This window comes from Leiobunum rupestre, chromosome 1 (assembly GCF_980474605.1).
Source record: "Leiobunum rupestre chromosome 1, qqLeiRupe1.1.hap1, whole genome shotgun sequence".
NCBI lineage: Eukaryota > Metazoa > Arthropoda > Arachnida > Opiliones > Sclerosomatidae > Leiobunum > Leiobunum rupestre.
The window spans coordinates 19,841,708-19,852,179 of NC_143384.1; the positions used below are offsets into that span (position 1 = coordinate 19,841,708).

The following is a 10,472-nucleotide window of genomic DNA, read 5'->3' on the forward strand; positions in this document are numbered from 1 at the left end:
CGTTAAAAATATTACTCGAGATTTTATTTAGTTACTCGACTCGAATAAGATAAAGTTTCTCTTTAATCAAGTACTCGATTACTCGACTCAACTTCAATATTACTCGACTCGAATACTCGAAGAAAATAAATTTGATACTAGATAACCGACTCGATTGCCTAAGACCACTAATCGCACAGCCCTAAACATTGGCCTTTCATAATACAGATGGCAATGATAGAGCCGACAGTTGCTTTAAGCATACCGCTGTAGACGTTCTAACGCGTAATTAAAGAGTTTCAGCAAACTCTTTTCTAGAAGTTTCACGCGAACGTCTGCGACTCTCAGGAGATTGATGGACGTCCGCGTAAACGCCTAGAAAAGAGTTGGCTGAAACTCGTTGACAAAGTATTGTAAATCTAGAGCTTAACATCGCCACCAAAATGGTCAAAATATTCGAAACAAAATACACCAAAACCAACGTGAGAATATCAACAAAACTAACCTGTATATGGGCTAACAGCCCCATCCCCGCATAGTCACTGAAGTTGGAACCACGATGGACAACAGCCATTTTGCCAAAGAGCACCCGGGAAAAAACTGCACTCGAAAAGACGAACCGAGTACTTGTTATCCTTTCATCGAGGTAACACGGCGAACAGACTTTGGCGAGTTCGAATATTGTGAGTGTGATCCGGAACTTGAACTCTTATTCGCTAGCTGCTACTAAAAGGAAAAAAAGGGCAATATAAAAATTCGGGATGATCCAGGCAGTACGCGAACATGATGCGTTATTTCCTTTAAAACATAGCGCGCCGTTATATCAGGAAATATTTGAAAACAAACGAGACCAGCCCAAACTCGCACGTACTTATTCAAATAGGAAATACGGTCTCCCGAGTCTAGGTTATTAATTACGCCCCGAACAAGGGCAACACTCGTTAAAATTTCGATAATTACCATCTTGAAACGATTAACCGAGCAGAGTTAATTGAGACGACGTCGATTTCCCTTAAACCGGACAAGGCCTAACGAGTTAAAAGAGGGGGAAGTTTGGGTTCAAACTTTGCGTCGTCTGCGCTCGTCTGCATGATGTGTAATGTAAAATTACGAGGTTTGTACAAAATGTTTTTTTTTTCAAAATGTAAAATGCAAAATACTTTCTCCATAACTCAAAATGCAAAATGTAAAATGCAAAATACTTTCTCCATAACTCAAAATGCAAAATGTAAAATGCAAAATACTTTCTCCATAACTCAAAATGCAAAATACTTTCTCCATAACTCAAAATGCAAAATGTAAAATGCAAAATACTTTCTCCATAACTCAAAATGCAAAATGTAAAATGCAAAATACTTTCTCCATAACTCAAAATGCAAAATGTAAAATGCAAAATACTTTCTCCATAACTCAAAATGCAAAATGTAAAATGCAAAATACTTTCTCCATAACTCAAAATGCAAAATGTAGAATGCAAAATACTTTCTCCATAACTCAAAATGCAAAATGTAAAATACAAAATACTTTCTCCGTAACTCAAAATGTAAAATGCAAAATACTTTCTCCATAACTCAAAATGTAAAATGCAAAATACTTTCGCCATAACTCAAAATGTAAAATGCAAAATACTTTCTCCATAACTCAAAATGCAAAATGCAAAATACTTTCTACTTAACTCAAATGTATCGACTATTTTGAATTGGTGGATCTAAAAATGAATTTTGCTCGTGAAAATACGCCGCCATGTTAGGGTATAAAAGCATGCAGGTAAATAAACCTGCTATACCTTACAATGTAAAGGTATTGTCACGTGGAAAAACGTAATTTTGAAATCAGTCAATAAGGTTCATTCTAATTTCTAACAAATGCCTGTTTCGCCGTATTTAGAGCTCATCAGTACCCTAATCATTAAAAATTTCACAACGTGTTACGTAGCAACGGAAAACGTTAACCTGTCTATCTTCAATAGTCCCCTATGACGGATGAAGTGTTGCAACTGTAGTTTACAATTTGCCACAGTAAAGATAATTTAATCAGTCCTCCTATGCCATATAATCTTTATTGCCTGAATCCATAAGCAAATATAAGAATGCATTTTTTTTATCTTTTGAGATTATAAAGCAACATAATACGATTTTATATGTTGTCAATATCATTGAGGAAACCTATTCGCGATCAAAAACTATCGCTACGTCCCCTTTGGTTGGCTATTGAAACCTGAATAGGTAACGGCTAAAGTAGACGACATAGATAAAATAACTTAAAATAAATACAAAGTTATTTTATCTATGGTAGACATAGATATAAGAAATGTATATAAAGGTCTAGATAAATTTCGGGGCGTCTAAGCCTAACATAAAATACGGAATTGACACCTAGCAGACACCGAGGAAGGTACGTGACCAAGAGCGCGAGCTCTCTTAGCATTTTAGTACTAAGTGCTTGACCTTTCCGCAGGCCGCAGTCTTTAGACACCATCTGTTGGTGACTTTTAGTATCATTTTTAAGCAGGAGACAATGGCTCTCGCGACGATAGCACGAGATTTCTTACCGATAGATAGCGCCTTTTAGGGATAGCCTGCAGAAATTACGCGTTTCTGCTAGCTGTCACCTCCGTATTCACTCCCTTTGAAATATTTTATCTAGACCTTTATATACGTTTCCTATATCTATGATGGTAGACGCTATTAGATTTTCCTCATCGTTATTGGTAAATTTGCCTTTATAAATAATGATTTTAATATAATTTTTAAATCGGTTGCTTATATTTTGATAAGTTTATTTAAAAAAACCGTTATTTTCATATTCAAATTCCCTGACCACTTTTAAAGATATTTCCAGACCTTTTTAGTGCCAAAGACAGACTTTTAACTTGATGAGAAGCTATTGAATTAAATTAAATTTTAGTATGTGTTAATTTAAAATTATGCTTAAATTTCCCTAACGTTTTACGCCTATTTTTAAATTCCCTGACTTTGGCAACACTGTTTTTGAAGGGAGTTTAAAGTCCTTTATTTATGGGGGATTAACGAACTTCTCATTTCTAACATTGGAATTAACAAAAGCTAGAGCAGAGTGGCGCTAGTTAGTAGTAGTTACGATAATAAAAACCAAGGCTTAGCGTATTGGTTAAAACGCCCACGCACTAAATCTCCATAGACTAAAGGAAACTTGAAAACCCTAAAACGAACTTACAATGCATAAAAACAACCGACCAAAACAACGCGAAACAGAAAGATTCAACAAAAAGCATCTAAGAAACTGAAAGGGAAACTAGAGAACTCATAAGTGACGTAATACGCGTCACGACTGAATAACTTATCCAGCGATTAAGCCGACGAAACACGCGCTATTTAATACGCCTTAATCCGGCGTAAACTTTAACTAAGCCCCGCCTTTGTCTATACTACCAGGTAAAACTTGCACGAAACGCAGTTCAGTTCACGGATCAGCAATTCAATCGGTTCCTGGCACTAGATTTCGCTGATTTTTGCAAAGGGCATCGTCAAATAATTTGGTCGAAAAAAGGTACTGAAAACAATAGCTATTTAAAGCGTAGAAAGGAAACTACAACGAATAAAAAAACTTCTAAATTATGCGGAAATTTGTTAAGTGCCAGACCCAGAGCTTCACTCGAATGAGATAAGATTTAAAACATTATGTTTAAAACCTAACGAACCGTACGCTTTTGCGGTTAATACGCTGTTTTTGTCGACCAAAATACCGTCTTTTGTTCGGCCATAATTGTATTATAAATATTAATAAAATATTATCAATATTTAAAGTGAAAATACGGTTTTTCTACGAAAATATTGCTTTTTTTACTTTTCATTTATATTTATTGATTCAATGAATTACTTACAAGTTAGAGAAAAATAATAATTAGTTATTTCAATTAAACGTAGAGCCATCTATCGACCAACGTCCGAAGTTGACTTAGCTGCTAACGCTTTGTGTTTAAAAAGAAAACGATAAATCGTTTGCAAAGTTTTTGCACCATAAATAACATAATACACATAAATATGGCACTGAATGACTTCGGTTAACGACATTCTGACGCTGAATCATTTAAAATAAGCTTATTTTGAAAAGGCGCAGAATTCGCTTACACTATTACCATAAGTAACATAATAACAAATAAGTATGACAATTAAAGAGATTTACAACCAAACTAATTTTCATAGTTATTGCGTAATCAAGATGTTTTCTCAGCGCAGAGACCTCTAGTGTCTAAAATACGCGAGACTTCCGCTAAGCCGAAATCGGTTTCCGATAGATAGGCGGAATATTAGGCTAAAATGATCAAAATTAAAAATGTTTTTCTCGGCGCCACGAGCTCATGTTTTTTTTTATCACGCGTGATTCGCACGCGGGCTTCGAAACAAAGCTCTTCGATATTAGGCTTAACGTAGTCATAAAAAACGGTAAGTCGCGAGTCCAAGTCACAGCTTGAAGAGAGTATCAGTGCCGAAAAACAATTTGGTTAGAAAATTAGCATTAAAGCAATAGGAAGTGTCATACTTATTGTTATTATGTTACTTATGCTATTACGTTACTAATGCTTGCACCAATTATGTTACTTATGCTATTACGTTACTAATGCTCGCACCAATTAACGAACAAAAAAGGGTAATAACACCGATTATAAAAATAATAAAACTACAACAAGAAAAATTTACAAATCAAAACTTACATTACAAAATCCAAAAATACATCGATTTAAAATTCTACAACTCGGATCAACTGATTCTACTCAAAAGCTGAACGCAGCTGTCGACCTCGCAAAATGGTACCCAAGTAAATCGAAAGTTTCTACCTGTTTTGAGATAGCAGAGGGGGTTGGCAGAGATTAATAGGTCAAAACAGGCGTTTTCCATCCCCTCGCCTTTTCACTTTAAGCCAGTCGTATTTAGAGCTACATAGATTTAGTCTAGATAACATCGGGCGTTCTTCGAACATCAATTAACTCGATAAGGGCGTATGTTTTACGACGAGGAATTCGGCTTTGAAAAACTAATTCGTGTTTTCGACAGACAGACCTAGATGGAGACACTGTCGCTTCTACCGACTTAATTTTAAACATAATAACGTGCCCTGACTTCGCTCCTACGAAACCTCACGTGCTAGCTCCGATTGGTGATAGCGTTATTTTAAACTAGTTAATTTATTTAATTTAACGTTTTTAATAACATAATTTTATTTTATTAATTTATAATAAAATTACATAATTTAATTTAAATATTAATTTTAGAGTCTTTCCATGATATAGCACTGTTAATTTGAGGGTTTCCATATAAGACTACGTCCCTTAAAACGTAATAAAGGAGTGGTAAATCCTCAAAAAGTTTAGCTCCGATACCGGGAATCGAACCCGAGCCTTCTGGGTGAAAGCCAGATATCCTAGCCACTAGACCATATCGGATATGAGAACTTCTGTGCTACAAAAAACACAAAATACTACAAAATAATGAAAATTACTTGCTAAGTTGTAAAAACGTCAATTGAAATTCAATAAACACGTCCAACCTGGCCCAAATATTACACACCAGAGAAATAGACACAGTCAAGTTGCCCTTGAAAACTACAATAAAAAGTTTTTTTTGCGCTTCCCCCACAAAAAGTGACACAGTTCTGGTAATGCCCCATATGTTCGTAATAATAATAATAACAACAAAAAACATATTCTCAATAAATGTAATTTAAATGTGCGATTTGTTAGAATGAAAATTAACTAATCCGGCAGCCCTGCTAGACTGCTTGTTCTAGAGTAGAACAGTAATTTTAAATAAACACCTAATATAAAACACATAGGTAGGATTTCTATGCTTTTAACAAACGGCTTAGTAATGCTGCCGGATCAGTTAATTTTAATCCTAACAAAATAATAATAAAAACGATTATCTCAGAAGGCGTGAAATACAATTTTTATAATTATTTCAATCAAGAAATTTTAACAAAAGAATAGTAATTATGGAATTTAGATAAGTAAATATCAAATAATATACGAATTTCATAATGACTGTCTACAAAAGAAAAAAAATCTTAAAAAGTAACTTGTTCTCGTTTCGCGTCGATACCATTTTGGTGGGAATGCGATTTATGTTCGTACGATGGACAAGTAACGCCCTCTTTTGCCAAATATTGTCCCCAATTACTACAATAGCTTTCCCGCCTGCGACCACGGCGTGTAAAAAAACGTATTTATTGTAATTTCCACGGAAGGTTACCCTCTTCCCGTGAAATGTTTGGGGTTTTTTATTCCTTTTTTTGTTCATCTTTATAATCTTTAATGTAATGATTAGTCAAGAAAACCACGAAACATTTTCATAAGTTACCCAGCTCACCGCGCGTATCAACATTTTACGCGCCGATAAATTTAAAAAATATTATATAATGGTAAAATTCCATTGAACTTTAGCTTTAGCTCGAAACTTTTATTCCACGGGAAAGCTTCTTATATAAAAAAACGTATATCCGTAGATAATATAAGGTTAACCCAAAATAACTTCATAAATAAAATCTTCAAAATATTCAAAATAGCTGAAAAAAAAGCAGTCGACAAGAAAGAGTGCGTTTACATTTTCCTTCGGTGCTGCCGCTCAAAAACGCGTTTTACGAGTCTATATACAACATCCGATATGGTCTAGTGGCTAGGATATCTGGCTTTCACCCAGAAGGCCCGGGTTCGATTCCCGGTATCGGAGCTTGATTTTTTGTAAAATTAAAAACATTGCGAATTAAAATATTTCTATCAATAGGTCTTTCTATAAAGTGACGTGGCTTTCTCGTTTAAATGTGGTTCTTACGTCACAGTCTCTTACTTTTACAAGTCTACGAGCGCGCGCTACAGTCGCCAGAGGAATATTACTGTTAAAGCTCTGTCTTGTGACGTAAGAAAGAGCCACATGTTATATTTCTTACTTTTTATTCAATTTATTTTATAGAAACCACTATTGTAAATTTTTAAATCTAGCCTCACACCAGACCATACCATCTTATTAAAAAATAAAAATAGCTAGGCTGGCGGCATCTACGGGACTTAAAGGTAACTAAAATAAAATTATTGTTTCACTTCGAACTTTTGGTCAAACGCGTATGAAATTAACCGATATTATCTGCTATGGGAGATATAATTACAAACTGGTTTACCCCAGGGCTGTCATTGGGAGCTACTTAATATGATTAGCTCATACTGCCATCTGAAATTATATACTAAAGAAATACCGGAAAAATACACAAGGAAAAAAACTTTCATGCGTAAAAAAAACTGGAGGGTAATAGGTTTTTTTTGTCTTATACGATAAATTATAATTAATCGAAACTTATTTTTTATTTTTTCGAGCAAGTCTAGCACGTTTTTCAGAAGTGGTTGCTTTCTTATTTTTATGACATAAGTAATGTTATTTCTCGGTGGAACTAGGTGAAATTAACCAGTATTATGGTTGCGGGTATTTAACCGAGGTTTTTGGAATTGCTTAATTTTTGAAGATGAGGCTCGAGGCGTAAGTTAAAATTTATGTAAATTAAGCAAAGCTGCAGAACGGTTTAGTATTTATATAAAAGGGTAACTCAAAATACGGTATGAAACGTGAATATACCAAACACCAAATATACATAAAACAAAAGTTAATATTTACCATAATATCTCAAAATAAAAAGTATTAAATGAACACCCTCAATAAACCAAAACATAAAATATGCTCAAAACTATAAATAAAATGAATTCGAGATGCAGATCACTTATTTACAGGGTATCCTAAAAATAAAAAAAATTAATAATGATTTAGTAAATTTTAATCAATCTACAGCTTTGATTTTAATAATAATATTTAATCATGATTTAATCATACGAGTGTGTACTAATAATCAAGGGAGTGATCTGCCTATCGAATTAACCCAAGAAAATTAAACAAAAACTTTAAAAACATTTACATTTCGAATCCTCCAATGTTCACAGAATCAGTCTTCATAGATGGCTTATTTTATCCTTTATTTCGAAAATCACCAAAGTAAAGTCCTCCAAAGAAACACATAAAAACTGCGTAACCACTAACAAGACGACGAACCTCGCGTAATAGAACGTATAGAAGTAGTTTCTATCTTGCTATTGTGACAACAAAATGAAACTACAAAACTAGAATATCTTGAAATAAGCGCGCGTCCCGGTTGAAAACGAGGCCTTTTTACTTTTGGCGCACTTGGGAAAAAACGCGTCCTTTTCGACAGCGATCGACAGTATGGTTACGTAAGCAGCGCCGTTTTCCCACCGGTAGCGCAACTATTTTTTGTTTCAGTTTCTGTGAAAGATATAAAAAATGAATATGACAGTGACAGCTGAAAACTATTCGCTGTCCGGAGCTACACCAGTACCAATGTTTTTATATTTGGTCTCAGAAAAATAGCAGTTCGAAATTGGCCATAAGCTGCTCAGGGGCAGTACAAAAGTATTCGCCTAGTTACATTACCAATTCTAAGAGAAGAGAAGCTTAGTAGGAGTGTATCGTTATGCACCATTTCATTTGCGTTTGCTTTTGTAATGCTTGTCGGAAGATTTGAAAGAAACGAACCACTTTTGTCACGATTAAAATCTTTTTATTCGAATCTTCACACTAGTCTTCACCCCATTTTATCGCTTTATAATATAAAACGAAAATCTTTCTGACACAATATAAAGGGTGCCGAAATTCTTTCAAATTTTAATGTATGTGAAATGGCAAACTAACGAGCTTTTGTTTAGTACCTAAATTTTTTGATAGCTTTTCCGAATGTTATTATTTTTTTACTCCACGCTGGGGGAGAAATAAAATTATTTGACCGAAGTTGTCGACTCGAAATCTATCACTACGCCCTCTTTTGGTGGCCGGGCGGTAAAAGGGAGATAAGTGGCGCATAAGCAGACTTAAAGCAAGTGTCGGCTCGTCATCAAGTAGCTCTTATTTCAACAGATGTCGCTATCGCCGTAATCAAAACAAGATAGCTAAGCTACATTTTTACCCAAAAGGCGGGTACTTAAAGGTACCCCTTGCGTTGATTGGATCGTTTGTAAATTGGTTAATGACATAAATTACAATAATTTAAACAATATTTTTTACATGGGATATATAATTTAGGTTAAAGCCCACTTACTAAAGTATAATTTGTCTAAATATAGTACTCTACAAAGGCTCTCTGACGACGTTATCATTTGGCTATTTTGAACCTAACTTCCTTTGCCATTAATAGATGGCACCACGCTCTCCACTAAAGTCGCTTTTTATCGAATAATCGGATAGATTCATGGCCATCTCTAATAACAGGGGCCTTTTCATAATACAGGTGGCCATGATAGAGCCGACAGTTTCTTTAAAGCAAGTGTCGACTGGATGTCAAGTAGCTCTTTTATCAACAGATGTCGCTAGAATACTTGGGCCTTAGGTATTGGCCTAGCTGATTATTATTATTATTATTGTTATTATTATTATTAAAAACAAGACAGTTAAGCAACATTTTGACCCAAAAGGCGGGTACTTATAGGTACCCCTCGCGTTGATTGAATCGTTTGTAAATTGGTCAATAACATAAATTACAGTAATTTTAAACAACATTTTTACATGGGATATATAATTTGGGTTAAAGTCCACTAAATAGAGTAAAAATTGTCTACAACGGTTCTCTGTAGACATTATTTTTTCGAAATTTTGAATTTTAGCTTCCTTTGCCATTAATAGATGGCACCACGCTCTCCACTAAAGTCGCTTTTTATCGAAGAATCGGATAGATTCATGGCCATCTCTAATAAACGGGGCCTTTTTATAATAAAGGTGGCAATGATTGAGCTGCCAGTTGCTTTAATTCTGTTTATCTAGGGAAGCATTAGGAACTTACTCTAGAGTGTTACAGCAAATGCTATATACAACCAAAAGTCTATAAATTATAATATTATGTAACATTATTATATACTTATGATACAACTGGAACCTAGTATGGTGAGGCCTCAGGTTTTGCTAATAAAAAAATTAAATGAGTAATGCTTAAAGTTGTCTACCCATATTTCCCCGACCAACGTTACTAATGACGATATTAAAAAAAAAACTTACCAAAGATCATTTGGGTTAAAAACTAATTTTTTTTAATGTAAATTAACACATCAATTGGCGATACTATAAAGTAAATTTGGTCTTAACGAACTTGTTAAAATGGGAAAACAAAATCACGTGACCACCTTTTCACAGCCAACTTCAATTCGGTAACTCGTGTTCATAGTTGGCCGTGCGACCTTAAAGGCCTAGGTTTTTTTCTGCCTGTCCCCCTTTAAATTAACTTAGTGTCTGCTAGGTGTCAATTCCGTAATTTATGTTAGGCTTAGACGTCCCGAAATTTATCTAGACCTTTATATATATTTCTTATATCTATGGTTATGACGTTGGTCACGCGCCGCCGCTATGAAATTGTTTCTAACGGTTCGAAACTAACCTATCAAAAATTTTGCTCCGCATCTTTTCGACTGTACGAAA

At 34.6% G+C, this 10,472-nt stretch overlaps 1 protein-coding gene and 1 non-coding gene across 2 annotated transcripts in view; one reads left to right on the forward strand and one right to left on the reverse strand.

Annotated features, from left to right (window-relative positions):
* LOC149961276 (uncharacterized) overlaps nucleotides 1–4,735 on the reverse strand; it is a 73,826-nt gene extending 69,091 nt beyond the window's left edge. Inside the window, exons 1-2 of the mRNA XM_090176480.1 lie at nucleotides 4,673–4,735; nucleotides 485–705 (exon numbers count right to left, since the gene is read on the reverse strand). Coding sequence (XP_090032606.1) covers nucleotides 485–553 — 69 coding nt within the window. The 5' untranslated portion in view covers nucleotides 554–705; nucleotides 4,673–4,735. The remainder of the gene's footprint in view (nucleotides 1–484; nucleotides 706–4,672) is intronic.
* Nucleotides 4,736–6,611: 1,876 nt separating this feature from the next.
* TRNAE-UUC (transfer RNA glutamic acid (anticodon UUC)) lies at nucleotides 6,612–6,683 on the forward strand. The gene has a single exon. It is a non-coding gene; the product is annotated as a tRNA-Glu (tRNA).
* The last annotated feature ends 3,789 nt before the right edge of the window (nucleotides 6,684–10,472 follow it).